A 26,786-nucleotide genomic window follows, 5' to 3' on the forward strand; every position below is an offset into this window, starting at 1 on the left:
TATCTACCTTCTTTAAAAATCTGACTTGGTATTAACAATCGAAAAACAAACTGCAGCTAATTGAATAAGTATTGAAAAGAATGTAAATAAAAGTAAGCAGTATGGTTTAGAGCAGCTGGTATGTGTCTGCAGGAGTTCTCATTGCTTTTCTCCACATCAGCTATCAGATAAATGCGCGAACTGAGCTTGCAGTACGCTACAATGACATCTCCCCACTGGAGAACCACCACTGTGCTGTGGCTTTCCAGATCATTTCCCAGCCAGAATACAACATTTTCTCCAACGTCGACCAGGATCAATTCAAACAGATAAGACAGGTATGAATGCTGCTCCCACGTGTGTCGTACAATCTGTTCCTGAAGATGTAACCATGCACAGACTTCCCTGCTGTACAATGTGAGTGAATCATTCTCCCTGGAGGGTAGGACTGAAAAAGCCCCTCACACTGGAAGGATCTGAGAGGGATTCTTGGAAAATTTCCACAGCAGCACTCCCTGGAATGTCTTGCTGAGAAATAATGACTACATCCTGACTATTAAAGCCTATGACATTTTGGGGGTAGATATTTATATTATCGAAGGAGCCAGTTAGCTCTAACTGGGAAAGGATTAAGCTCTCACAGCAGAAGTTTATGCTTTAAGAGAACATTGCATTAATTTTAAGAGGGGCTTCAAAACAGGAAAAGATTTACAACAGCAGAGCACTTGTACTGTTGGAAGAGACTCTGGTGGGCTGGAAGTCATCATAGTTATCTCTGAGACAGTGAACAATGCTACAATTCCCATTAGAGCACTAAGGGCCAAAAGTCGGTCTTAGTTTCCACGTTACACCTTCCTTACACATCAAATGAAAAAGCAGAGCAAAATAAGGGCTCGGATACTGGTCTGGTCGGAGTTACTGATTCTGTCAGTGCATGGGAAGCAGGCATGGGCACAAAATGGATAGACATGTATGAAAACCCACAACTTTAAATTAACCACATGTTTTCCCATCATAAACTCTGTCTAGCAGGAGGATACAGAGCTCCTAACACATCAGCTGCATCTGGATATTTCAAAGCCCTTAATCCAGGGAGGATGACCATAGAGGACATCCACATCTACTGATCTTAGTCTCTTCCTAGGGCCATGAAGAGGCAGCAGCAAAACTTACAGGGCTTTCCAAGGAGCCAGAAGTGGATCTTAGTAAAAAAAGTGTGACTTTTAACATCTTGTTGTACAGTTTGTTTTTCCATAATTAGTCAATCAGAAAGGAAAAACCTCAATGCCTCTGGAATATCACACCAGTGTTACAGATCGATCCAACTATGATCTTCATATACCGTGTACTCTTTACAACCCTCTTCCAGTTTGCTCGGCAGTTTCAAGTCAGAAGCTTCCCCTTTCAGTGTTAACAATGTAAAGCATCTGAGGCTTTTTTGTGTGTAAGAAAGAATCTACTTTGTGCTGTAATAGTAGACTTTGTAAAGAATGTCAAGTTAATATGTGAACATGTTTTCTTTGCTAGGGAATAATTACATTAATCCTGGCTACAGACATGGCGAGACATGCAGAAATACTGGACTCTTTCAAGGAAAAAATGGAAAATTTTGATTACTCAAATGAAGAACACATGACCTGTGTAAGGAGGTTTTGTAGATTATTTTTCTGTGCATAGTGCATAATTCAATATACGTTATCAAAAATGAATCCTTCCTACATCCTCTGCCCCACCAAAAAGAATTAAAATTGGAAGTGCTCTATATAAAATAGATTATTCCAGCTTTAAAGCTCCTGCAGTCTCATCAAGAAAAAGTACATATATTTACTGTCAGGACACAAATTCTGCTTGTCCATTTCTGTGGACAAAAAGCATCCACAGGAGTACAAACTCTAGTCTCCTCTGTGACCTAATCCAGTCATCTTTGACATCCAGGGAAGCCTCTCCCCAGCTGCCTCTGAGTGCTCCACAAACAACTTCATGGTCATTTGTGGCTGAATCTCTTCATGCAGCAGATAAGTGCATGTCCCACTGTGACACATCCCAGTGCTACAGACAGGGAAACTGAGGCAGAGACGGGATAAGTGGTTTACAAAGAGTAACTGAGAGAGTGGGAAAGAATCCAGATCATTTAAGACTTCTGATTTAATCCTAAAACTGTCCTTTCTGTTTGAAGACATTGCCTCCCACTGCATTGTAAAAATACAGGTTCTGGATAGGGGAAAAAAGAGCTGGCATTAAGACTGCAGTATTAAAGAATTATCCTCTTTCAGCTGAAGATGATACTGATAAAATGCTGTGATATCTCCAATGAAGTCCGCCCGATGGAAGTAGCAGAGCCCTGGGTAGATTGCTTGCTAGAGGAATATTTTATGCAGGTAAGAATGAAGGAGAGATGCAATTGCACAAACTGCTGCTCTTCCTGAATCCCACCTCAGCTACAGGTGCTCTGCTGTCTGACAGGCCAGTCTAGCTCCAGAATGGAAAGGTTTCTTTTATAGAAAGCTGGAGAAGGATGTCAGCAAAAGAAGCTGTTCAGAAAGCAAGTGAAGGCAATTAACTGCAATTTGCAGATGAAAGACAATAGCGACCTAGAAATCCTAACACTAGCAGACTGAAGCTTGTTCTCTGGAAAGCAGCTGCCTTGCAAGCTCGTTTGACATATAAATATTTTTTGAGCCAAAAGCGCAAGAGCAGAGGCAAGAGAAAGTTTTCAAGCAAATTATATCAAATATCACATGGGAACTAGTTTAGATAATTTTCGCTGCATGTGAACATTCCCCTAAAAAGAAAGCAGAAGAGTTGCTGAGATGTGCAAAGCCAGACTTTAAGCTCCACAAACCATTGCTCCTCATCAGATGCTCAGCTGAACGCAGTTTTTGATTGCTTAAAAAAGGATCCCTGGAAGAGCAACCCTCATCTGCCTCCGGCACACAGGCTCCCAAGTGGTGTGTGTCAAGTGACACAGAGCTGCAGTGCTCAGAGGAGATGCCAGAGCTTTCTTGTGTGTTTTGTCTGGACTTTGATAAGGGTGCATGCCAAGGAGGGCTTCTCACAAGAGACAGACATCTTGCATGATGTGTCAGAAACACTTCTAGCTCACTGCATCTGCAGCTTTTTCTTCAAAATTACAGTATCTGTGTGCCTTAATGCTTTGGCCATCCAGCAAAAGCACTACGTGCTAAAGACCCAATAATTGAGAATGTCTTTTTTGCACTCACTGTCTGTGTCCTCCTTACACATGAACCCACACAGAAACAGTGAGTTCTGTGGTCAAGTAGGTAGCTTGGAAAACTCATTATAGTCAGTGGAGCTATTCTCCATTGACCTAGCCAGAACTAGTTTCAATCTTTAGTAGAGAAGGTTATGTAATTTCTGGTTGAATACCTGAAAATGATCACTCTCTGTAGAGTCATGAGGAAATCAAAAACCTATGCCTTGTCTTCCAGAGCAGCAGGAGCCATTATCACCTTTCTGAATGCTCAGAAATGTTTTACCTCATAAGTCCCATGGCTTTGCAAAGGGAAGTAGGTGGCCTCAGTGCCCTGTAAGCCTGGAGGTGAACACTTTAATGACAGTGCTATGCAGAAGTAACTTAACAGAGTTCTCTTTATTCAGATGCTTGCTCTCAACAAAGCAGGATACATTGGCCTAAGGGAAATGTACTGCTATTCTGTGCTAGCTTCAGACACCACTGAGATCTGTATCTGAAGGCTACTGCTCTTTAGCTAGTGATCTGCTTGGTACATCACTCTTCTCTCAGGCTTCTAGCCAATATTAATTTTTGTTAACTCTGAATATGTTCCAGAGCGACCGAGAAAAATCTGAGGGGCTTCCAGTGGCACCATTCATGGACCGTGATAAAGTGACCAAGCCAACAGCACAGATTGGCTTCCTGAAGTTCGTTCTCATCCCCATGTTCGAAACAGTAACAAAGGTAAGTCACCCAAGGCCAGAAGCAGAAGTGGGGGCGTGCAAAGTTTCAGCATTTGCTCTGACAGGTGTTTAGTTAGCTGGGGAAATGGGCATGTACAGTTCATGTCCTGTCTTTCACCCCACTTCTAGCACGTACAAGTTAATGAATACAAAAGGAAATGTTGATTTTCTCTCTCTTGTTTTCACCTAGCTATTCCCAGAAGTGGAGGAGGTGATGCTCCAGCCCCTTTGGGAATCCAGGGACCGCTATGAGGAATTAAAACAGATAGATGATGCTATGAAAGAGGTAAGCTCTAAATATCTCTTTGATAAAGCAAACATGATGATTGAATAAGTTAAACATTATAATTTAATAACAGCTTAATTCTGAAACAGTAGGAATGCTTATGGCATAATCATAGTCAGGAGAAACACATTCATTACACCTGGCTGGAGAAAGATGTGTACCATGAGCAGCAAGTGTGTACAAGAGCATCCCCTTGGAGAGTTGACCAGGCACCACATGGGTACAGCTGTAGGAAGAGAACTGCTTGGAACAGAGGGACCTCAAGACAAACCCCAGAGATAACCGCCTGAAGGGAGTGTGTTAGCAAACACCTCTTCCGGGAGGGAGCTGCCTTTCCCTGAAAAGGAGTTAGCCTGGGCTAGGTTGCAGCAAAACATCCTGTGGCTGGGCAGTTCAAGGCACTGCACCACCCATGCAGTTTATTTCCTGGGAAGAAACTCCCACTCACGTGTCTATCATCAAGGATGTGCTTGAAATTTTACAAGGAATTACTCTCTAACACACAGCATCCAGCAGGATTAAACACGCGACCAATGAAGCCATTTTATGGCCCAGGCTGAGTGGTCACCTCCCTTTACAGAGTGTCTCTCATTTTGACACGTAAGTCTTAGGGGAGTTAAGAGGTACATGTAACCACGTTTGCTCTCTCAGGAACCTGGCAGGGCAGAGACCGAGGCCAGGTGCTGGGAGCGGTTGCCCCGCGCCCGCAGCGCGGCAGCCAGTGTGCTGGCCCAGCTCCCACAGTGCCTGGCAGCCTCTGGCGTGAGGCCGGAACGCCTTCCCTGCACACTTCTTTGAGTGCTTCTTTTTCCTGCAGAGGCAGACAACAAAACCAGCCCAAACAGCATCACAGTGTAGGGGTTTTCTGACATGAACAAATTTATCGTGTAGACAGGATACTATCAGTCATTCTGTCATTAAAATAAATTGGGAAGTGCCCTGGAGCACTAGTTGTGCTGATATATTGTTTGATATATACGTGGGAAATGAAGGTTCGTTCACTTGATCATCCTTGGCAGGATGAGGCAAAGAGTAGCTTTCCGGTGTAGCTCCCATCTCCTCCCAGTTGCTTTGGAGGAAAAGCCCCTCAGCGGCACAAATACTAAGGCTGGTTAATCAAAGATCACATGCTTTGAGGGCACAAAGTTATAAAGTAGAAGAAAGTCTTCTAGGCATTCTTCAGTTTAGAGTGGAGCATTTCTCAAAGGAGTGAAGAAGAACTCAAATATGACTGCCAGACTTTCTCAGTCCTATTGATCTTTCAAGTCAAGCCAAGATTTTTCTTCTGGTTTACAGAAGCTGTCAAAACAGAAATTTTATAAAAACTGATGGAGCTTTAATTATGGTGTATTGGCACAAGAGGTCTTAGGAAAATTGGAGCTGCCGGCATTCAGAAATATTCTGGAACAAAAGGAGTTAGTTAATAATCCTTGAGCCTAGCACAGCAGATGACGAAAAACACCAAGTGCTGTTTACTAAGGACATACATCCAGAGCTGTTTGCATTAATTGATGCCTGTGATATACCACGCTGCTGCCTATTATTTCCCAAGAAATGTCACACATGCCTTGTGGAGAGATGAGCGTTTGACTCACAGCAGCAGTGGAAAGCAGCACTGTGTGGGTCAGGGATATTAATCCTGCTTTGCTCTTCATTTCAGTTGCAGAAAAAGAAAAGTGAAAGTTTGACCACCAGCAGTACCGAAAAGTGAGATGAAAGAGACATTGAGTAAAACATAAGCCCTAAGGTTATTTTGTTTTTGAGAAATACTGTATTTGCCAAACAGACATGGTGGCTATGTCAAAATCCAACTGGGACCACGTGCGTGGAGAGGTGGCAGGCACGGATGCCCTGCCTGCCTGTCTGCCTGCCTGGGCACCTTCCCTACAGCCTGCAGCCTGCTTGCACAGGTGCTGCCGCCGCCAGGCACCAAGGGCTCCCCCGGCTCCGGCATGCCCACCGCAGCTTCCCCGACAGGACTTCCCCTGCGGACATTGCACAGGTCGAAGCATGGCTCAGATCTTCAGCAGATTTACCTTTTTGGTGACCACGCTGACCACAGTATGTAGAGACAAAACGAGTTTAGCTAAGGAGCCTTTTCTGGAAAATGACCCACTGACATCCAAAAAGAAAAGAAGCAGCTGTTTTAGTCAAGATACTATATATATGTGTACAGCAGTATGCTAATTACAGCATAGATTAACAGATGCTTATATTCTGACAGGGGTCCTGGCATATATTTTTGTTTGCCTAGTAGGCCCTAAAGACACATTTCTCTGTATTATTCTCTGAATTTTATAGTATTCACAGTACATTCAGAAGCCCAGCATAGTGGATGCATTTTTTTGTTGTTTTCTACACTAGAAGAAATCAGAAGAAACCTTAGTGAGTTTGCACATTCACTTTGTGGTCCAGTACAGCTAGACGTGATGGGATCCTTCAGCACAAGCAAAGAAGGGAGCACAAATCTGAAACCACTGTGCAAGCCTATTTTTATTCTCGTGGATGCAAAAAGCAACAAGAAAAACCTTCAAAGATGTACAGGGTTTTTTTACTTTTAAACTGATCCGCTAAATAATATATTCTTCTACAGAAATGAGTGTTGTACTTGTTTTCTTTTGCGTATGCATTCAGGTGAGAACTGTCTCTGTTCATAAAGATAAATGCTTTCATAATGAATACAAGGTAAGGGGCTGTAAAGGAGAAGGCCAGGTCACTTCTCCTTAAGAGGAGAAGCTTCAGAAACATTTTTTGTGGCATACTTGCATCATAAACACAATACCAAAAGAGCTTCACTTCCCTTGATGACATTGTAAATGCTGGGAGCCAAGCTCTGCCTGGAGTTGCCGTTGTGCAGACAGCAGGCAACACTGTGGTCGACTCCTGTGCACCACCTTGCCAAAGGCGAGGCCAGAAGAAACCCCGCTTCCTCGTGCCCATGAGAGGCAAACCACAGCTGTGCTGCTCACCCACTCCTGATTTGTCCCACTGGGGAAAGGTCGCCCTCCCTGAGGGTTTCAGCAGGCAGGATCAGTTCCTACCGCGGCACGGCTGCTAATACCAGTGATTTGCGTGCACGCTGGCTTGCTGGCATCTCTCCCCCGGCAGCCGTAGGCATGCAGCCAGCGAAGCATCATGCATGTTGCTCCAGTCCTCCTTGGCTCAGTTCCCGAGGCTGCCCCATCAACTTTGCCAGGTGTGTTAGCGATAAGGGTAACACCAGTGCTATGCCTCTGCAAAGTCTAAAGCCACCTGTGTTGTCTCAGCTTGTTTTTCAAAAAGAGATGAGCAGGTGGGAGCTAATCTTTCACCCTGTGACCCAGGAAACACCTTAGGAAGCTCAGCCTCTTTGGCAGGTGTCTAATACCAACCTCACCTCTGAACAGGTAACCCAGCCTCCTGCTCTGGAAATTCAGATTTATTCTCCTGTTGTTTCTGCACGTTAATTCTGAGCTTAACTCTTGTTTCTGCACCAGTGCCATTTCCCATGTTTGGTCTCTTTTGCACAAACTGTATTACTCCAGCTACTCTTCAGTCTCTCAGGGAGATCAATATTACCTTTAAACATCCATCCCTCTACCTTATTCCTGCTTACACATTTCAAGAGACCCAGGACAGACTCACAGCTAGTTCTCTCTGCTGGTGCCTCTTTCTGCCCAAGCTGCCTTCTCCTTTAAACAGATTTTTGCGTGTGTGGTTTTGGGCTTTCTGCTTCAAACTGGAAAACGGTCTAATCCCTGGATTTGAACACTCCTGGGGGACCCCAATGGAGATGGGAAGATCCAAGCACAGGGTCAGCTCCAAGCTACGCAGACATCTTCATGAATGGATGAACTAGTTTTAATTAACCTCAAACTTTTGATGCCTGAAAGTTGGATCTGAATTATGTGGTTTGGGCCTTTTTTCTGTACTAAATCTTAGAACTCAAAGTACATTGTGACCCAGATTGTTTTGCTGTGGAATTCTTCACTTCTTTTTCACAAGTAAATCAAATTTACCATCTCCATTCAAGCAGATTTCCATCACAAATCAGCTCCCAAAGCAAATGTGCTGTTCAGGAGCTATAAACAATTGCTTAGAATATGCCAAGTCCTGCATTGAGCAAGTTACATTAGATGAAAAAACCTGCCATAGGAACTTGACTGCACCCTCCTCCCACTAAAACTGTTTAAGAGTTAGGTACTGATAGGAAGTTTTCTTTCAGATGGAAGGATTTTCTCTGACCATGAACCCTAATCCAACAAGTATTTCTGCATGTGCGTAACTCCCACGAGCCTAGTCATGGACCCTGGCGTACAGTAGCTAATTGCATAGTGCAGGCTCCTTCGCTTTCTCTAATTGAAGTGCATGGAAGTTTGAGAATTAATGGCCCTTGGTGTTTGTTTTGGCTCCATCATTTTTAAGAGCAACCTGAAAACTGTTTACTGGAGGGAGATGATCAGAAGACATTGGTGAAATCCCACTGACTTTATTGGAGCTGCATCAAAAATGTGGAGAAGGGAATGCAACCCTTCCTCAGGGATGCACTAGTGACTGTCACGATGCTGTAACGTGCTGTGCGGCTTATTGAAAGAACAAGCAACATCCAGGCTGCTATTCACAGATAGCTGTAAAAAAAGACCACATGCAATCACAACCAGCTATCGGTATAAATGGGAATACCACAGCATTTTTAAATCTCATTTGCCTTTGTAATACTAGATTTCTAAGAGACAATCCTCCCAACATAGGTTTAACCAAGGGGAACACAAGACATTCTCTCATAATTGTAGTTTCTTATACTTTTTCCATAATATTTGATGCTGTGATTCATATGCAAATTAACATATTTGAGAATCTTGGCAATCAGCCCATTAAAATGTCACACATTTTCAGGACGACATTTTAAAACCACACTTAGCATGAAAATGAAGTTTTTTGGTGCAGCCAGACAGATGTGGTTTAATCTTTTCTCTCCCTAATCCAGTGAATAAGAGTGAATATTGCATCTCAGTGTTGTTGTTTCATCTTACAGCAGGTGCCTTACAAGGAACTTCCTATGATCCGTTGCATGCACCTCTTCAGCATCAAGACAGTGCCATGTGCATCCCAGCCTTACATTGCTACTCCTATACTTGTGATCAAAAATGAATGTGAAACAGGTTATAACTATTCCTCGCCATTTACCTTGGAAAACTAGCAGTGAGCCCTGGTATTTTACTTCTTAGTTTTTTAAAGCTATGAGATCCCACAGCCCCATACTCACTTCATTTTTTAGCATGGCTTTCATAATCAGATCAAACTCAGGCTATAGTATAACTGCATGTCTTGGGAAGGAAATAGCTTTTTAAAAAGGTGCATACCCCCATAGAAGGCAGTTTGCAATGAAAATTTAGTATGTGTTAAATACATGGGTTATGTAATGCCAGAGAACTATCTGTACATGGAAATTGTTAATCTCAGTGCTGCCTCTGAGCAGCAATAACAACAGCATCTGTTTCATATGGGAGCGCAGTGGGTGCAGAGTATGAACCCATCAGGAAAAGAACTGTCAAGTAATATTCAATTTTCCTGTTTAAACGGTGGGCTTTTACTGCAAACTGCCTCTTCTGCCCAGAAACATCTGAAGAAGTCTTACCTTTCTTGTCTGGTTAATCCTCATAGCATATTGTTCTGTTTTGTTGTGAGGGTTTCTGTGAAAAAGCAGAAACAGTGGGGCAAATCACCTACCCTACTAAGGTAAGAGTCTCTCCATATTTACCTCTTTCCCACACTATCATCTCCTTGATTCCCTGTGGCAAAGTGGGCTATAAAACACAGCAACATGCCTGTTAGTGACAAGGTACACTCAGCCCCAGCCTGCAGGAAGGATGTATGTGAAAGGAGGACCTGATGTAGAGCCATCCAGCTGCTGCTCTGACTCCCAATGTAAAGAAATGACTTTCCAAGAGGTTGCTCTGGAACCAGGCACATCCCAGGTCCAGGCTGTGGTCCAGAGGACAGAAGGCAGGTTCCTGCCCTTCTGAGCCACCCCTCTGTATGCACAATCCTCTGCCATGCAGCTCTCTTGTGATTAAGGCTGTTCAGTGCCCGCAAAGTGAAGTAAAGACTTTCTAAAGTGTGTTTAAAACTGCTTAGATGCTGCTTTTCTAGGCAACGTTGGCAGTGCAGCGGGTAATCTCTCCTTTCTCTCAGCTTTCCAGGGCAGTGCCTAGGCAGAGGTAAAGTTTTTACTCTGAAAAATTGGCACATTGGAGTCCTGGTCTGTGTGTGGATGCTATGATAGAGCGAGAAACCAGTGAGTCTTAATAATGAACCTAGATCTGCCACTGGCTTCAAATATGCCCTCGAGCAAGTCACCAAGCCAGAGTTTCCCTCTCCTTCCAAACAGAGAGATCCACCTCTGTAGAGCATCTTGTGGTATTCAGATGTAAAATGCTCTTCACTGCAAGAACCAAGAGTTACTCTTTTCAGAAAATATGACTTCATGGTAACTTCTGGCCAAAAAACTTATTAGATAACCTTATAAATGAAGAAGCTGTAACCAACAAGTTAAATATCTCTTTCTTTGTGACAATGTCGTAGTAGATCTGGCTCTTTGCTAGCAAGAAGCCTTACTTCTCACTATCTCACACACATAGAAAAAGCTTCCTGACTATTTTGGCATGTAATCAGGAATTACAGGTGTACTCAGGCACATGCACATGCACAGAATGGCTATCAGTAGATATTTTTATAATACTATTCTTGGCTCTGTTGCAAGACATACTTAGAACCAGGACAGTTTGGAAAGTGTAAACTAGTCTTGTCAGAGCCAACATTTGCTATCATGTCTGAGGAAAAATATCTCTGTTTTTCCAAACTGTGTGGAAGCACACTTACTGCCTGGCTGACAGACCCAGCAGATCCTCTGCCCTAAAGGAAGCTCCAAGGTGACAGGGACTTGGAGGAGCTTTATTTCTTTCTAGACGTAAAGAGCTTGCTCTCAGCCCGCTGATGGTGTTCAGGGCTCAGAACAGCTGGCATGTGCTCCAGGCTGAAAAACACAACAAGAAAATCAACACAAAAATGTATAAATCCTCCACAAATCTGTGCGTTCAAGCCATGCTTCTAGCGCATTCAGTTAATAGCTCCCCCGGCTAACCCCTGCGAGCCAGATGTCTCTCCAACTTGTCCCACAGTCTTGTGCCACCACATTGCTGCCAGGCTCTGCAACCACCAACAGCACACAAAGATGTTCCAAAGTACCCGTAACTAATGGGCTTGTGTATGGACAGCTAAGCTGCAAACCATGCAAATACGCATACATCTCAGTGGAAAAGCAGATCCAGACATGTCTCTGGCCTGGCCTAAAACAGAAGAGCACAGGAGTCAGACGGATGAGCAGTCAGGTCACTGCATGGTGTGGGGACATAGCGTCCCCTTATAATTTTTAAGCCTCAGATGTTATGGGGTTTTTTTTCAGGTTTTCCCAGCTAGGTTCAGTGTTCAGCTGTGCATGGCTCACTCCTGGCATTGTGTCTCCAACTGTTTGTCTGATGCCTGACCTCCCCTGTTCCCCACACCTGAGAGGTGAAAATGTCCCCCTACAAAGGACTGTTGGTGATGGACACATTGGGCACTGACGACTGTGGCTCTTGTGCCCAGCCACGACTGCCCTCAGCAGCCAGCATTGCAAGAGCTTCAATGTATGAGGCCGTTCTGCTCTTTTCAGCTTCGTACCAGGGAAGCTGGTTGAGGTTGCTTTTTGAAGGGGAGCTTCTTTTTGGGGCTGGGTGGGGGTTTTTCAAGCACTTTTCCACCTGGCCCTGCAGGGCTTGGTCTGCTTTTCAAATCAGCGTGCTAGAAGCGTAGCGGCCACGTTTGCGCACCACCGCAATCAGCGCCTGGGGACCGGGCAGGCTTTCTGCCCCGCAAGAGCCACCTTGTCAGGCTTTCACCTGCGGGGCCACCTAAAATGGCACTGCAGGCTGAAACCCCTCTTGTAGTTTAATTATAAACGTAGCCCAGAAGTGAGCAGGCGGCTCTGGAAAGCGTGCAGTGAGGCATGGCCAGCGCCCACGCCACGCAGGGCGGCTCGGAGCAGCCCGGACAGCCCGGGGCTGGTGGCAGCATAGCTCTCACCATGGGTACCAGAGCCCCCAGGGGACCACAGCAAGCACACCAGGACTCCAGCACCCCAGAAGCCCCTACAGGACAAAGCGGTGGGGAAACAGTGAGCAGAGCACCTCTAGGCTGCCATGGGAGGTTCTCAGCTGCTGGCCCCAGCCTTCTCCCTCAGCCACCTCTGCCCCTGCAGCCAGCCAGGCTCATGAACGAAGGGAAGGAGGGGAGCCGTGGGGAACAGCCTCTGACAGCCTCACAGCTTTGGGAATAAAAGTCACAGGAATAACAGATTTTCCAGTTTGATGGGCAAATTCTTCCCTCCGCCTCAAAATTTCTGCACTAACCTGAAAGCCTGAAATGTCATTTTCTTTACTAAAAAACATAGTGTGTAGTGTAGTGATAGGACAAGGGGCACTGGCTTTAAACTGGAAGAGGGGAGATTTTGATTAGATCTAAGGCAGAAATTCTTCCCTCTGAGGGTGGTGAGGCACTGAAATAGATTGTCCAGAGAAGTCGTGGGTGCCCCATCCCTGGAAGTTTTCAAGGTAGGTTGGACTGGGCTTTGAGCAACCTGATCTAGGGGAAGGTGTTCCTGCCCACGGCAGGGGGATTGGAACTGGCTGATGTTTAAGGTCCCTTCCTACCCAAACCATTCTATGATTCTAAAAAATCCTCAGCTAAATGAAATGAACAGAACAATGCTTTTGTGTTGCTTCAGTCTTGAGTATTATTTCCCTTTCAAAAAATGTTTCTGATTTCAGGCGAAGTTATCCTTGAAACAAACAAACACACAACGTCTCTATCAGAAATGTTTTCCTCCACATTTCCTTGCCCTGCTTTGAAACAATCCGCCCAATTTCATTTCAGCCTGCAGGTGATGACAAGGCCATGGCTGGGATCCCTCCTCTGCTGCCCTCTGGCCCTGCAGAGGATGGTGGGAGGCAGAGGATGGGAGGCAGAGGATGGGGGGCAGAGGATGGGAGGCAAGCTGGGAAAGCTGTGCAGGCAGCACCTTGCACCCAACAGGAGGCCAGCACACCCCAGAAAGCAGGAAGAGTCTGGGATGGGCACTGGTGGACCCAAAATCCACTCGCACCAGGAGTTTGGTGCCTCCTTTCCCCGACAGCTGTACCCCCAGAGCTTCCCAGCGCCGTCCAGGGCACTGGGAGTCGCATGGTGCCACCAGGACTGGCCAGCAGGATTTGGCTGCAGAGAGATAGCTGCTTATCTTGGGGAAGAGCTGAAGAAATGCATTCCTAAAGGTTATACGATAACAACTCTAAAACGCTGTGTACTTCAGAAAGTTCACCAGGGCAATGAGCGTGTCATAAATGACAATTTCATTTCTTCCAGGCTGTATTTTTTTTTTCCCCTCACTCAAGACTTTGATCCTCCTCGTCACGCTGGCTACTGTATGTGTTGCCAAGGGCATATCTCCAGCTTCAGCGACTCATCCCAGCTCCTTGGCTTGCAGAGGACACATCACTCACTTGGGGGAAGGTGAGCCAAAGTTGCGTCATCCGGACCTGGCAGAGGCTGGCGACGCTCTGCCGGAGAAGGGCAGTGAGTTTCGTCTCCATCTGGAAGGCAGCCTGAGTCCAGGGATATCCTGGTTTATAGGATGCCAGTGGACAAAAAGTACAGGAATCTCCCCTTTATTTGTAGTGTTTCATTTTATCCTACTAGTCACTTCATTTATTCATCCTGTCTGGTGATTTATTTATTGACCTGTGCTTTGTGTTGCCATTTCCACCCATGCAGAAAGCATCAGCTGCTGCCCAGTCTCCACACAGTGCTAAACACATTCATGAGAGACAGGGCTATGACAGGTCATCAAGCTGCATTCCCTGGCAAGTACATTTAAAAAGCAGCAAAAATGCATTCCTGTGCCTACGTCTTACTTTATTTATGTATTGCTTTAACTATTTTGATCAAGGAGAAAATTGTAAACACTCAGATAGTGGCACCCACAGTTTTGAACTGCACTGAATTACAGGCATTCATATAGATTCATTTAGGTGTTCTACAGAATAAAGGCTCAACACGTATCTTTTGCATGAAAATACGTAATATAAAATTGAAAAGGTACAAGTTGATTAATATAAAAGGTTTGTACCAATTAGTTTGGTGGAGCTATTCCTTTTAAACATCAACTATGCAGGCTAACTGAGGGGGCTTACTTTTTCAAAACTTGAGATTAAATCCATTATTTCCAGTGTAATAACCTTATGACACCTCTGAATTTATCTCTAGGACAAAGATCTTTTATCTTCCCTGCTGTTAAAATTTAACTAGGGAGACAATAATCTTCTTGAGAGACACATTGCACACGGAGGGGGATTCAGTAGCGTGACTTAGAAGAGGAACTCAAAGTCTGCAGAGTAAGAATGGTGTTTACAGACTGTAAAAGAGAATAATAACCTCTGGGACATTCTTTCAAAAAAGAGGTGAATCCTGCACTGCGCTGCATGGGAGGATTTGCTCTCTGTACACTGGGGTCAAAATCGAAGGCTGTTTCTCAGATGAGATTAGCTTGACTTTTTTAACTTTTTTTCTTTTGAGCCCTGTCTCGTTTAGAGCTCAGTAAAAAAGTTAAGTTTCATCACTGTAAGTTATATCAGAATTCACCCTCTGAACGCACGTTTACACAATGCAGTCTTACTGAAGCTGCAGGCAGGTGCCTCCAATTAGTTACCTGGAACATCAGATTCTCTGTAAACAAGCCAGATAATCAAGAGCAGATAAAAGTACCTGGATTAGCCCTGGGTATGAGTGCACATGCTGCCCTTACTCTGCTCTCCCAACTGTTGCTGTATTTTTACTGTCAGGTGACTGGCAGCATAGCCACAGATGCTCTGTGCTGTGGGGCTTCCCCTTCCTTCCTAGCCCAGAGGAGGAGGAGGAGGTATCACAGTAGGCATTAGAGGGTGAACAGCAACCAAACCCTTTTACTGTTTCCCTCAGTGCACAGCAGGAGCATTTTGGTCTGCAAGAAGGAGAGCTCATGCTCCAGTCTGCACTCCCAGCAAGGCCAGCCTGCTTAAAAAAACACAGTAGCACAGCTCACCCTTTTTCAGGCGATAGAGATGACAATGACCAAGGCACGATACCACTAAGGATGGCAGCACGGCTGTGACCTTGCTGTCAACACTAACACGTAAGGAAGCTGGCAGTTTCCAGGTCAGGGTTAGCGCCTGCAGCAGGGATGCAGCTATAGCAAAGGGAAGAGTAAATTTGGCACCCCCAAAATCCACATCCCATGGCCCCAGCTTCATCCTCAGCCTTCCTGGAAGGGGAAGAGGTCCCAGGTTTGAGGCTGCACACGTCTGCTCTGCTGGTGCTGCTGAGACCCTCAGGGGGTATCAGGCTTGGGAAGGGCAGTGGACACCCTGCTGAGGACCTCTTGTTGCATGGGGCCCATGCAACATGTACCTCCCACGGCAGTGGAAGTTAACAGCTGGCAACTGCGAAGCTGGAGGAAGATAGGACATACGCACCTCTTACCTGGGCTTTGCGTGCAGAGAATAAAAGTGAGGACTGTGCTGGCCCTAAGGAACAAAGTGCCAGATACTACTTCCACATAACCAACGCAGAAAATAAAAGGCACTGGTCAACTGGACACAAGAGTTAAATGCCTTATCATAGAATCATAGAATAGTTTGGGTTGGAAGCGACCTTAAAAATAATCTAGTTCCAATCCCCCTGCTATGGGCAGGGACATCTTCCCCTAGATCAGGTTGCTCAAAGCCCAGTCCAACCTACCTTGAAAACTTCCAGGGATAGGGCACCCACAACTTCTCTGGACAATCTATTTCAGTGCCTCACCACCCTCAGAGGGAAGAATTCCTGCCTTAGATCCTAATCTAAATCTGCCCTCTTTCAGTTTAAAGCCAGTGCCCCTTGTCCTATCACTACACGCCCTTGTAAAAAGTCCCTCTCCAGCTTTCTTCTAGGCCCCCTTTAGGTACTGGAAGGCTGCTAGAAGGTCTCCCTGGAGCCTTCTCTTCTCCAGGCTGAACAACCTCAACTCTCTCAGCCTGTGTTCGTGGGAAAGGTGCTCCAGGCCTCTGATCATCTTCATGGCCCTCCTCTGAACTCTCTCCAACAGCTCTATGTCCTTCTTCTATTGGGGGCCCAAGAGCTGAACACAGTACTGCAGGTGGGATCTCACTGGAGCAGACTAGAGGGTCAGAATCACCTCCCTCAACCTGCTGGCCACACTGCTTTGGATGCAGCCTAGGATATGGTTGGCTTTCTGGGCTGCAAGCACACGTTGCTGGTTCATGTTGAGCTTCTCATCAACCAACACCTCCAAATCCTTCTCCTCCATGCTGCTCTCAATCCCTTCTGTGCCCAGTTCGTATTTGAGGCTTGTAGTTGCCTCAGCCCAGGTGCAGGACCTTGCACTTGGTCTTGTTGAACTTCATGAGATTTGCACAGGCCAACCTCAAGCCTGTCAAGGTCCCTCTGGATGGCATCCCTTCCCTCCAGCATGTCAACCACAACACACAGCTTGGTGTTGTCAGCAAACTTGCTGAGGGTGCACTCAGTCCCATTGTCCATGTCGATGACAAAGATGTTAAACAGCACTGGCCCCAATACTGGATCCTGAGGAACACTACTTGTTACTGGTCTCCACTTGGACATTGAACCATTGACCGCAACTCTTTGAGTGCAACCATCCAGCCAATTCCTTATCCACTGAGTGGTCCATCTGTCAAATCCATGTCTCTCCAATTTAGAGACAAGCATGTCATGCGGGACAGTGTCAAATGCTTTGGACAAGTGCAGGTAGCTGATGTCAGTTGCTCTTCCCTTATCCACCAAGGCTGTAACCCCATTACAAAAGGCCATCCAATTTTTCAGGCACAATTGGCCCTCAATGAAGCCATATTGGCTGTCACCAATCACCTCTTTTTTTCCATGTGCCTTAGCATATTTTTCAGGAGGATATGCTCCATGATCTTGCCAGGCACAGAGGTGAGACTGTCTGGGCTGTAGTTCCCTGGGTCTTCCTTTTTTTCCTTTTTAAAAATGAGGACTATATTTCCCCTTTTCCATTTGGTGGGAACTTCACTGGGCTGCCACAGCTTCTCAAATATGATGGATAGTGCCTTAACAACTTCCTCTGCTAGTTCCCTCAGGACCCACAGATGCATCTCATCAGTTCCCATGGACTTGCGCACTTTCAGGTTCCTTGGATGGTCTTGAACCTGAGCTTCTCCCACAGTGGGTGGTTCTTCATTCTGCCAGTCCCTGCCTTTGCCTTCAGTGACTTGGGCTGTGCAGTTGGAGCTCTTGCCAGTGAAGGCTGAGGCAGAGAAGTCACTGAGTACCTCAGCATTCTCCATATCCTGCATAACCAGGTCTCCCATTTCCTACTGAGAGGGCCCACATTTTCCCTAGACCTCCTTTTATCACTGACATACCTATAGAAGCTTTTCTTGATGCCCTTTATGTCTCTGGCCAGATTTAATTCTATCAGGGCTTCAGCTTTCCTAACCTGATCCCTGGTTGCTCGAACAATTTTTCTGTATTCCTCCCAGGCTACCTGTCCTTGCTTCCACCCTCTGTAGGCTTCCTTCCTGGGTTTGATTTTGTCCTGGAGTTCCCTGTTCATCCAGACAGGCTTCCTGGGTTTTTTGCCTGACTTTTGCTTTGCCTTCATGGTGTTGGTGTGCTTTTCAAGTTGCAATACAGCATTTAACAAAGTAGGTTTGGCAGTTAGATTTGCATACAGATTTGCATACCGGCCTCATTAGACAAAATTCCAGCTAAGCATTCAGGGCATGCAAGAATGGCAGACGCACAGGCCCAGCAGGTGTACTGTTTTATGCTACGTGGTAGCTGTCGTGTTTACCTCAGACGTGATTATACCCTCTTCTGCCGAAATATGGATTCAGTAGCTTGCATCAGCTCCATCCTTGTTCCACATTACCCAAATCTGAAACCTTTCATCTTCTCCAGTTTCTCTTTTTTTTTTCAGAATTATATTATTATCTACTCTACTCCATTAAGAACCCCTTTTTAGCCCATCTAAATGTATTCTCATGTCCATAAAAGCAGCATAATAGCAAGGAAATACATAGGAGCCTGACATTTCTTTTTATGTTGGTACTTACTGTTCAAAATGTCCTAGAGGAATATTGATGATATCTATCTTTTCACAGGTGAAGGAGACTAATCATTTGAAAGGACTCTCCATCTTTGGAAGCTTTCTGCACCAAGCAGGCCATTCCATTATACTTTCGCAAACCACATTGAAATACTACGGATGATACCCACATTAGTCTCCACTCCCAATTGCACAACCATTGTGTTAAAGAACTGCCTAGGGAGGATCAGAGAAGAAAATCAGGCAAAATTTTTACATTTTCTGATTCTTAAGGAGTTAGCAGGGTGGGGAGGATAACAGCCACTATTCTCAGTGACTACCTGGTATGGCAATAGACAACTTTGTAACTATTGTATGGCTGTAAAAGCCCCTGAACATTTCAGAGGTCTCTGCCAGGAATACAATTCCATAAGTAACATGCATCAGCCACCCATAGGCTCCAGCTTTGAGTGGCCCTACAGTCGCTGTTCTCCAGAAACACAAGCAAGCTGTACAGCCACTAAAACCACAACAGTTGCAGATGGAGCAAATGCTTACCCTCTCAAGACTAAGACTATCATTAATTTTTTCAAGTATTTTCTTCCTCTAGATCAAGTTGAGATTAACCAGTTGGCAATTTTATAGTAGTAACAGATCTTCGTTAAGCTCTCTGATATGAATCATCCCAAATGGATTTGACTCAGTTGGAGCCCTGACCTCAAATCTTAGACTATATCTACCAAATCTAAACACTGCTTCTTCGGATTAGCTATGATAGGGCACTTCTACAGTGGGTATGTAGAACAGCAACATTTCACTAGAAGCCTCTCAGTTTAAAATTCATCCAGGTTTCTCCAGAGACAACCAGGAAACAGACATCTGTAAGGATAAAATGGAAATGGGTGTCTCCCCTTCCTAGGAGAAGTTACAGTAGATGTAATTAATTCTCTTTTCTCTTCTAATCCCACATACTAATTTCTGCTGGAAAAAGACTTCAAACTGTGGTAGCCCCGAATTTCTGGACAGTCTGCAAATGTTAAGAGAAGCATGGTTTCTACTTCAAGGAGTTGACTGCATAACCTCAAACGGGACATAAATGAATTAAAAAGTTATGAAGAAAGAACAAAACTTTTTGCAATACACACTCTAGGATGAGTGAGCAGATGATGGCAGCGCTCTGATGATGCTGAATGTTCTGTAGCAACAGCAGACTCCTCCTCCCACCCTCATTCCTCAAGTAGTTCCTACTTATTAACCTCTGTGTGTGAACACAGTGCTGGTGCCATCTTTGGTCGCCCAGAGATCTGAGAGAGAAGTCAGGAAAGTCAGAGGGACGCAGAACCAAATCAGAAAAACACTAATTACATTTCTACAAAATGAACTTGCCAGTGCAAACCCATTTACATTTTTTCAGCTGAAGTTTCTTGCTTAGTTTGTTGCAGTGATGGTCACAGCATGTCTTCTGCTGTAGTTCTGGAAAGATTTGCTGATTTCACCAGTTTAAGCCACGGCAGAGCACACAGGGGCTGATGCAGCTCCTTTACACCTAGGTGGAAGTCTGCTAGATAACTCTGTACAGAGGTGATCCATTTGTTTCTCAGAGGAGCTTGGCTCAAAGATTGGATCCAGAGAGACTTTCTCTTCCTCCCCGAGATCTTCCTGGGCCTCATATTACTCTGGCATGTTCAGCTTATCTGTTGATTTTAAATAAGGATAATTTAGATATGCTTTCCTCCTGCATTACATAATTTTATTGTAACTAGATGAGCTCAGCTGGGAACACGGTGCTCAGCTCAGTTAAGTGCAAAGAACGCATTAAACTCTCAAAGCAAAGCACACTGGGGCAAACACCAAGCTGCCTTTAGTCTTCCCAGGAAAGACTTTTCCTGTAAATTGGGATGTACTTGACTAACCGAGAGCATGTGAGCTGGAAATCAGTCACTACTGCTGCCCGGGGAGCCGGGCAGAAATGTCATCGCAGGGTCCCACTCACACACTTTACCACCTCCTGGGTGAGTCAGGGCTTGATAAAGTAGCACCTGCTGCAGGGCTGGTGCAGCCGTGTCTCTTCCAAAAGGAATCGGCTAGGGCTAAAAACACGCAGTCGGTGCTCACTAGGACTAAACTCCCTTTGGTTTGGGGCCCTGAGGGACCTCATTCCTGCAGAGCAGACTAGGCTGAGTCTATGAGATGCGTCACAGGAGGACAGGAGCTTGCTCTGTCCCAACAGGCAGCCCGCCCAACGGAAGCTGGGTGTGGGCAGTGGCTGTGCAGCTTTAGATAGTGCTGTGCCACAAACTGGGTGGACCAGCTCAGGAGCAGCGCTGCCAGTAGAGTGAACCAAATAAGTGAACTGGGAACCTCCTAAGAATTACAGTAGTTATTATTTCATGCACGGGTGTCCCCTATGCTATCTAGCTAACACTGCAGTCTGTTGGGCTTCCCAGCAAGCATCAAAAAAAAAAGCAGATAGGGTGAAAACACCTCTTGCTTTTCGATTTATCCAACCCATTTTCAGTGCCTTCCTAAATATACTTCCTGCTTATTAGCAGGAAGCAAAAATGCAGCAGCAGCGATTCCATGCTGGTGCCTGACACATCCAAATGGAGCTGCTATACCCAACTCTTTGCCCAAGCTGCTGCATCTGACTGACAAGTGCTTTGAGTTTTAAGCCATTAACCTTTTACGCAGAGAGGACTCTCTACAGCTGCAAAGGTGAAACAGTCAGGAGGATTTTTCTCTTTTTATTTCTTTTTACTGTAGATCCTATCTGTGCTGGGTTAAAAAAAAACAAACCAAAACAAAAAAGAGATGGCTGAAACCTCTTCCAGACTGTACCACAGAGCATAGAGAAGGGACAGAGCCTGATTTGATACGAGTATTTTTGCCAAGCAATGGAAATCTCATATAGCTGGTTTTGCACCGAGCAGACAAGGATCACTGGAGTCTTCTGTTCTAATTTGGCTATGGGTTTGTTAGTTTGTTTCGGATTTTTTTCCATTTCTATTTTTTGTGTTTGGGAAGGGGTTTTGTTTTTTAACGAAGGTAATGACAAGAGTAGAAAAACACTGAAAACTCAGTCTTAGGACATAATGACAAAAGTATGTATTAAAACAAGCTGGCAGAAACTATTTTTCTCTCTAAAGAAATTCTCTTAAGAAATTTCTGGAAAACTGAGAACTGCTGGTTGATTTTTATTGTTCTTCCTAGAAGTTGCCTGACACAAAACATCTCTGCCTTTTTTACAAAACACAATTTCTCGGTAAAGTATTCCGGAAACGCAGTACATGCAAATCTGAAGACAGTGACTAATTATTACAATTATTATTTCCTTGACGATAAGAAGCGTTCACTTTCTAATGGCTAGTTTATTTGTTGAATACTGTTGGCCTTAGGTATGATGATGAATTATTATTTGAGGTAAATCTAAATGGTACGTAGGTAATATGAATTCTTGCATAGACCAGGAAATAGGAAAAAAAAAACGATCAATGTTGTTTTTTATTTAAGTAGCTGGTGTGTCTCATCCTAACTTTCTTGAGCTTTGGAATATTAGAGAGCAAAGGAAGCACTGCAATGTGAAATACTGCAATTATAAACAAGAAGAGTCAGTGGAGAAATCCAAGACACTCAGCACTGCAGAAAACTAACTAGAATTTATATCAGATGCTGCCTTCTTGACAACATGCTGATGAGAAAACAGTTAACACAGTCCTTATTTAAAAGCACAAAACACTGGTGGGTTACAATACAGCTGTAAAGGCAGTTAATCAAGCTACGGGACTAAACACCTGCACAGATGGAATGCTGAAATGGATGTTTTAATTGGTGTTTTTCACATTGAGTACTGTGTTTCATAACTGCCTTTCCCCAGTAGCCATTTCAGAAGGGATTAACAGCAACAGCTACTTGCTTACACCATACTCCTTTCCTTAACATAAGGCACGGAAAACTCAATGGTGCCAGCACGTACTGCTCCCTGGCCGTCGCGCAGGATTTAGGCTGTCCCCTTCTCCTCCCACCGCGACCAAGAGGGGCAAGGGCCGCAAGCTGTTTGATGCATATTGTTCTCTTCCCACGTACAAGTGAAGTTTAAACCAAAGGATGACAGCAAGATATAACACAAGGCAGGGTCTCCTTACTTTGTGTTAGAAAGCATTTTGGGTCTCCTAATAATGGTTGAGATTTTTTGTTGTGGTATTTATATATATATGACCAGGTCTGACAGTCCAAAATTAAAATTTCCATTTTGGATGAGACTGTTACATTCTTCTTTGCATCCCTATGGACAACTTGCAGAAATACTATCCCCTGCTTGTAGATGTAAATCTGATCAATCTCAGACAAGAGAGCAAGCATACAAAGCTTTTCCATTGAGAGCTACAGCCTTGCTGTTAATAGGAGCAGGGGGGCTCCATGACTGTTAATGTCATATTTACTTCTACCCGTTTTGCTTCATGCTGATTCTCTGGAGTTACTACATCCACCTAGCTATCACATACTGTTTGAACTAAAAGTTGAATTAAACAACCAACAGTACCTAACTTCCATATCCAATGAACATCAGTCCCATTGATTTTCATAACCTCTTACCAAAAGATGTTGAGACTCGAGGCTGTAAGTACTCATTAGAAAATGGGGAGTAGCTGCTCCCAGATGTTCAAGTTATGCATCCAGGAACACCTGTCTTACGCATGCACAAACACACATTCATTATCCCTCTTAACAGAAAAGGGAGATGGGGGGAAATACAGTACTAAAAGAAATACGTTGCTGTTGCTGTGAGCTGTCCTGAACACAAAGCATCAGGTCACACAACACATTCTTCATAGAATCATAGAATCATAGAATGGTTAGGGCTGGAAGGGACCTTCGAAGGTCATCTAGTCCAACCCCCCTGCAAGGAACAGGGATATCTCCAACTAGATCAGGTTGCTCAGGGCCTTGTCCAACCTGGCCTTGAACGTCTCCAGGGATGGAGCATCCACCACCTCTCTGGGCAACCTGTTCCAGTGTTCTACCACTCTCATAGTAAAAAATTTTTTCCTAATATCCAACCTGAACCTACCTCCCTCTATTTTAAAACCATTACCCCTTGTCCTATCATAACTGGCCCTCCTGAACAGCCTCTCCCCATCTTTCCTGTAGGCCCCCTTGAGGTACTGGAAGACCGCTATAAGGTCACCCCGGAGCCTCCTCTTCTCCAGGCTGAACAGCCCCAACTCTTTCAGCCTGTCCTCATAGGAAAGGTGCTCCAGCCCTCTTATCATCTTCGTGGCCCTCCTCTGGACCCTCTCCAACTGGTCCATGTCCTTCTTATGTTGGGGGCTCCAGAACTGGACGCAGTACTCCAAGTGAGGTCTCACAAGGACAGAGTAGAGGGGGAGAATCACCTCCCTCGACCTGCTGGCCACACTCCTCTTGATGCAGCCCAGGACGCGGTTGGCCTTCTGGGCCGCAAGAGCACATTGCCGGCTCATATTGAGCTTCTCGTCCACCAGTACTCCCAAGTCCTTCTCCTCAGGGCTGCTCTCGATCCAATCACCACCCAGTCTGTATTTATGCCTGGGATTGCCACGACCCAGATGTAGGACCTTGCATTTGGCCTGGTTAAACTTCATGAGGTTGGTACGGGCCCACCTCTCCAGCCTGTCAAGGTCCCTCTGGATGGCATCCCTCCCTTCCAGTGTGTCAACGGCACCACACAGCTTGGTGTCATCGGCGAACTTGCTGAGGGTGCACTCCATGCCACTGTCCACGTCACCAACAAAGATGTTGAAGAGGGCCGGGCCCAACACGGACCCCTGAGGGACGCCACTCGTGACCGGTCTCCACTTGGACATTGAGCCGTTGACCACTACTCTCTGAGTGCGGCCATTGAGCCAATTCCTTATCCACCGAGTGGTCCATCCATCAAACCCATGACTCTCTAATTTAGAGAGAAGAATGTCGTGCGGGACAGTGTCAAAAGCTTTGCACAAGTCCAGGTAGATGACATCCATTGGTCGACCCTTGTCCACCGATGCTGTCACCCCATCGTAAAAGGCCACCAAGTTGGTCAGGCACGATCTGCCTTTGGTGAAGCCATGTTGGCTGTCACCCACCACCTCCTTGCTCTCCATGTGCCTTAGCATGGTTCCCAGGAGAATCTGCTCCATGACCTTGCCAGGCACAGAGGTGAGGCTGACCGGTCTGTAGTTGCCCGGGTCCTCCTTGTTCCCCTTTTTAAAAATGGGGGTTATGTTCCCTCTCTTCCAGTCATCGGGGACCTCGCCAGACCGCCACGACTTCTCGAATACAATAGCCAGTGGCTTGGCAACTTCATCCGCCAGTTCCTTCAGGACCCGCGGATGGATCTCATCAGGTCCCATGGACTTGTGCACCTTCAAGTTCCTCAGATGTTCTCGAACCTGGTCTTCAAGTACAGTGGGCGGTGGTTCATCCTCACAGTCCCTGCTAGTTCTTTCCACAGCTTGGGTGGTAAGACAAGAGGCTTTACCATTGAAGACTGAGGCAAAAAATTCATTAAGTACCTCAGCCTTCTCTATGTCCCGGGTAACTAGAGCACCAGTATCCTTCCGGAGGGGGCCTACATTCTCTTTGGACTTCCTTTTGTCCCCTACATACCTATAGAAGCATTTCTTGTTGCTTTTTATATCCCTTGCCAAATTCAATTCCTTCAGGGCTTTAGCCTTCCTCACTTGATCCCTGGTCACTCTTACAGCTTCTCTGTATTCCTCCCAGGCTATCTGTCTCCGCTTCCACCCTCTGTAGGCTAACCTCTTCATTTTCAGTTGGTCCAGGAGCTCCTTGCTCATCCACGCCGGCCTCCTGGTCTTTTTGCCCGACTTGTTCTTCGTCGGGATGCACCTCTGCTGAGCTTGGAGAAGGTGCTCCTTGAATGTGGACCAACTTTCCTGGGCCCCTTGTCCCTCCAGGGCCACCTCCCACGGCACTTTGCCCATCAGGTGCTTCAAGAGGCCGAAGTCCGCCTTCTTGAAGTCTAGGGTACAGAGCTTGCTGAATGGTTTCCTTGCTGCCCCATGGATCTTGAACTCCACTGTGTCGTGGTCACTGCAGCCAAGGCTGTCCTTAAGTTTCACCTCACCCACCAGTCCCTCCCTGTTGGTGAGCACAAGGTCGATTAGCACAATCTGCCTAATGATTACTCACAGTTGTGGTCCAGCCCCTGAGGCACCCATAGCCAGGGTAGCTCAATTTGGAGATAAGGTCTGATGGATTTTAGCTGCTAATCCCCGCAAAATATGGTGGCATTACACCACAGGCTTGCCGAGCATCACACACTACACGTGAGACTTGCGCAGTCACCATTAGTGGTGAGGTGCACTTGCCCACACGCTGGGCACAGTGTCCTCAGCACTGGCCACAAGCTGTAACGCTGCTGCCTGGGGACCTCAGCTCAAAGGTGTCCAGGAGAAGAACTGCTGCTGCTGCAGCCCCTGCTGGGGTGGGTGACAGCCTGAAGTGAAGTATGATGCTGAGGAGAAAAGCAAAGACAAAAACAATCGTAGCGCAGAGCAAAAAGCCCGAGCATTCTTGTTTTGAGTGGCAGAGGTGGAGATCAGTGCACCTGTGGGCTGCTGCTGGGCTGTGCTCTGTGCCCTGCTCCCCTGCTCAAAGCAGCCATGTGCCAGCCCAATCAGCACCAACCCGTGAGAACCTGCTAACCGCACGTGCGTACAGGTGTGCCCTCAGCCACAGCCTTCATGTGCAGGTCCCTGCCTTCTGCAGGGCCATTCCATCTCCTTGCAGCCCTTGGTTTATCCCTCAGCTGCTCCTTTGCCTTCCAGAGTCATGTTAATTCCCGACAGCTTTCTTCCACAGAATTTCTACTCCAACCTTGACCTGACCAAGAGAAGAGGATGTGCAGAAGGTCACCGGGTAAAAAAGTGTTGATGTGGAGTATCAAGCAATGACTCACTTCAGCAGTGGAAGAGCCTTTACTTTTAGTTCTTGCAGGACTTTCCAGAACCCTGGTGTTCAGAGGTGCACAGTAACTTGTGCCAACACATTGGAAATGGATATCTGTTGGCCTCTAAAGTCATTCAATTCTCTAGCCATTTTTCTTTGCAGCCTCTGCCACTACAACTATTAACAAATCATGTCCAGCCTGGGTTTTCTCATTTGCGAACTACCACACTCAGCTGAGTCATCCTGGCCTTGTTCACACCACATCACCAGGACTGATGGCAGCAGGGACAACCAGTAAGCCCGCAGGGCTTTTCTTTTTCAGATCAAAGCATTTCATACAAAATATTTCAGCAAAGAGCAAAGAAAGCTGAAGCAGAATTTGGAGCATATCGAAATTGGCAGCAACTCTTTATTAGCCTGAGGGTAAAGCAACTGCATTGTATCATTTTTTGTGTTTCTTTAAAAAAAAAAACC

The 26,786-nt window shown here is 45.7% G+C and overlaps 1 protein-coding gene across 4 annotated transcripts in view; it reads left to right on the top strand.

Moving 5' to 3' along the window:
* Positions 1-5,912, top strand: part of PDE9A (phosphodiesterase 9A) — a 50,972-nt gene extending 45,060 nt beyond the window's left edge. For all 4 annotated transcript variants that reach the window (XM_009987206.2, XM_009987214.2, XM_086608333.1 and 1 more), the window contains 6 exons: positions 161-317; positions 1,507-1,620; positions 2,253-2,357; positions 3,788-3,916; positions 4,106-4,201; positions 5,862-5,912. In XM_009987206.2, the coding sequence (XP_009985508.2) occupies positions 161-317; positions 1,507-1,620; positions 2,253-2,357; positions 3,788-3,916; positions 4,106-4,201; positions 5,862-5,912 (652 nt within the window). The remainder of the gene's footprint in view (positions 1-160; positions 318-1,506; positions 1,621-2,252; positions 2,358-3,787; positions 3,917-4,105; positions 4,202-5,861) is intronic.
* The last annotated feature ends 20,874 nt before the right edge of the window (positions 5,913-26,786 follow it).

The sequence above is a fragment of the Tauraco erythrolophus genome, chromosome 1 (assembly GCF_009769465.1).
Source record: "Tauraco erythrolophus isolate bTauEry1 chromosome 1, bTauEry1.pri, whole genome shotgun sequence".
NCBI lineage: Eukaryota > Metazoa > Chordata > Aves > Musophagiformes > Musophagidae > Tauraco > Tauraco erythrolophus.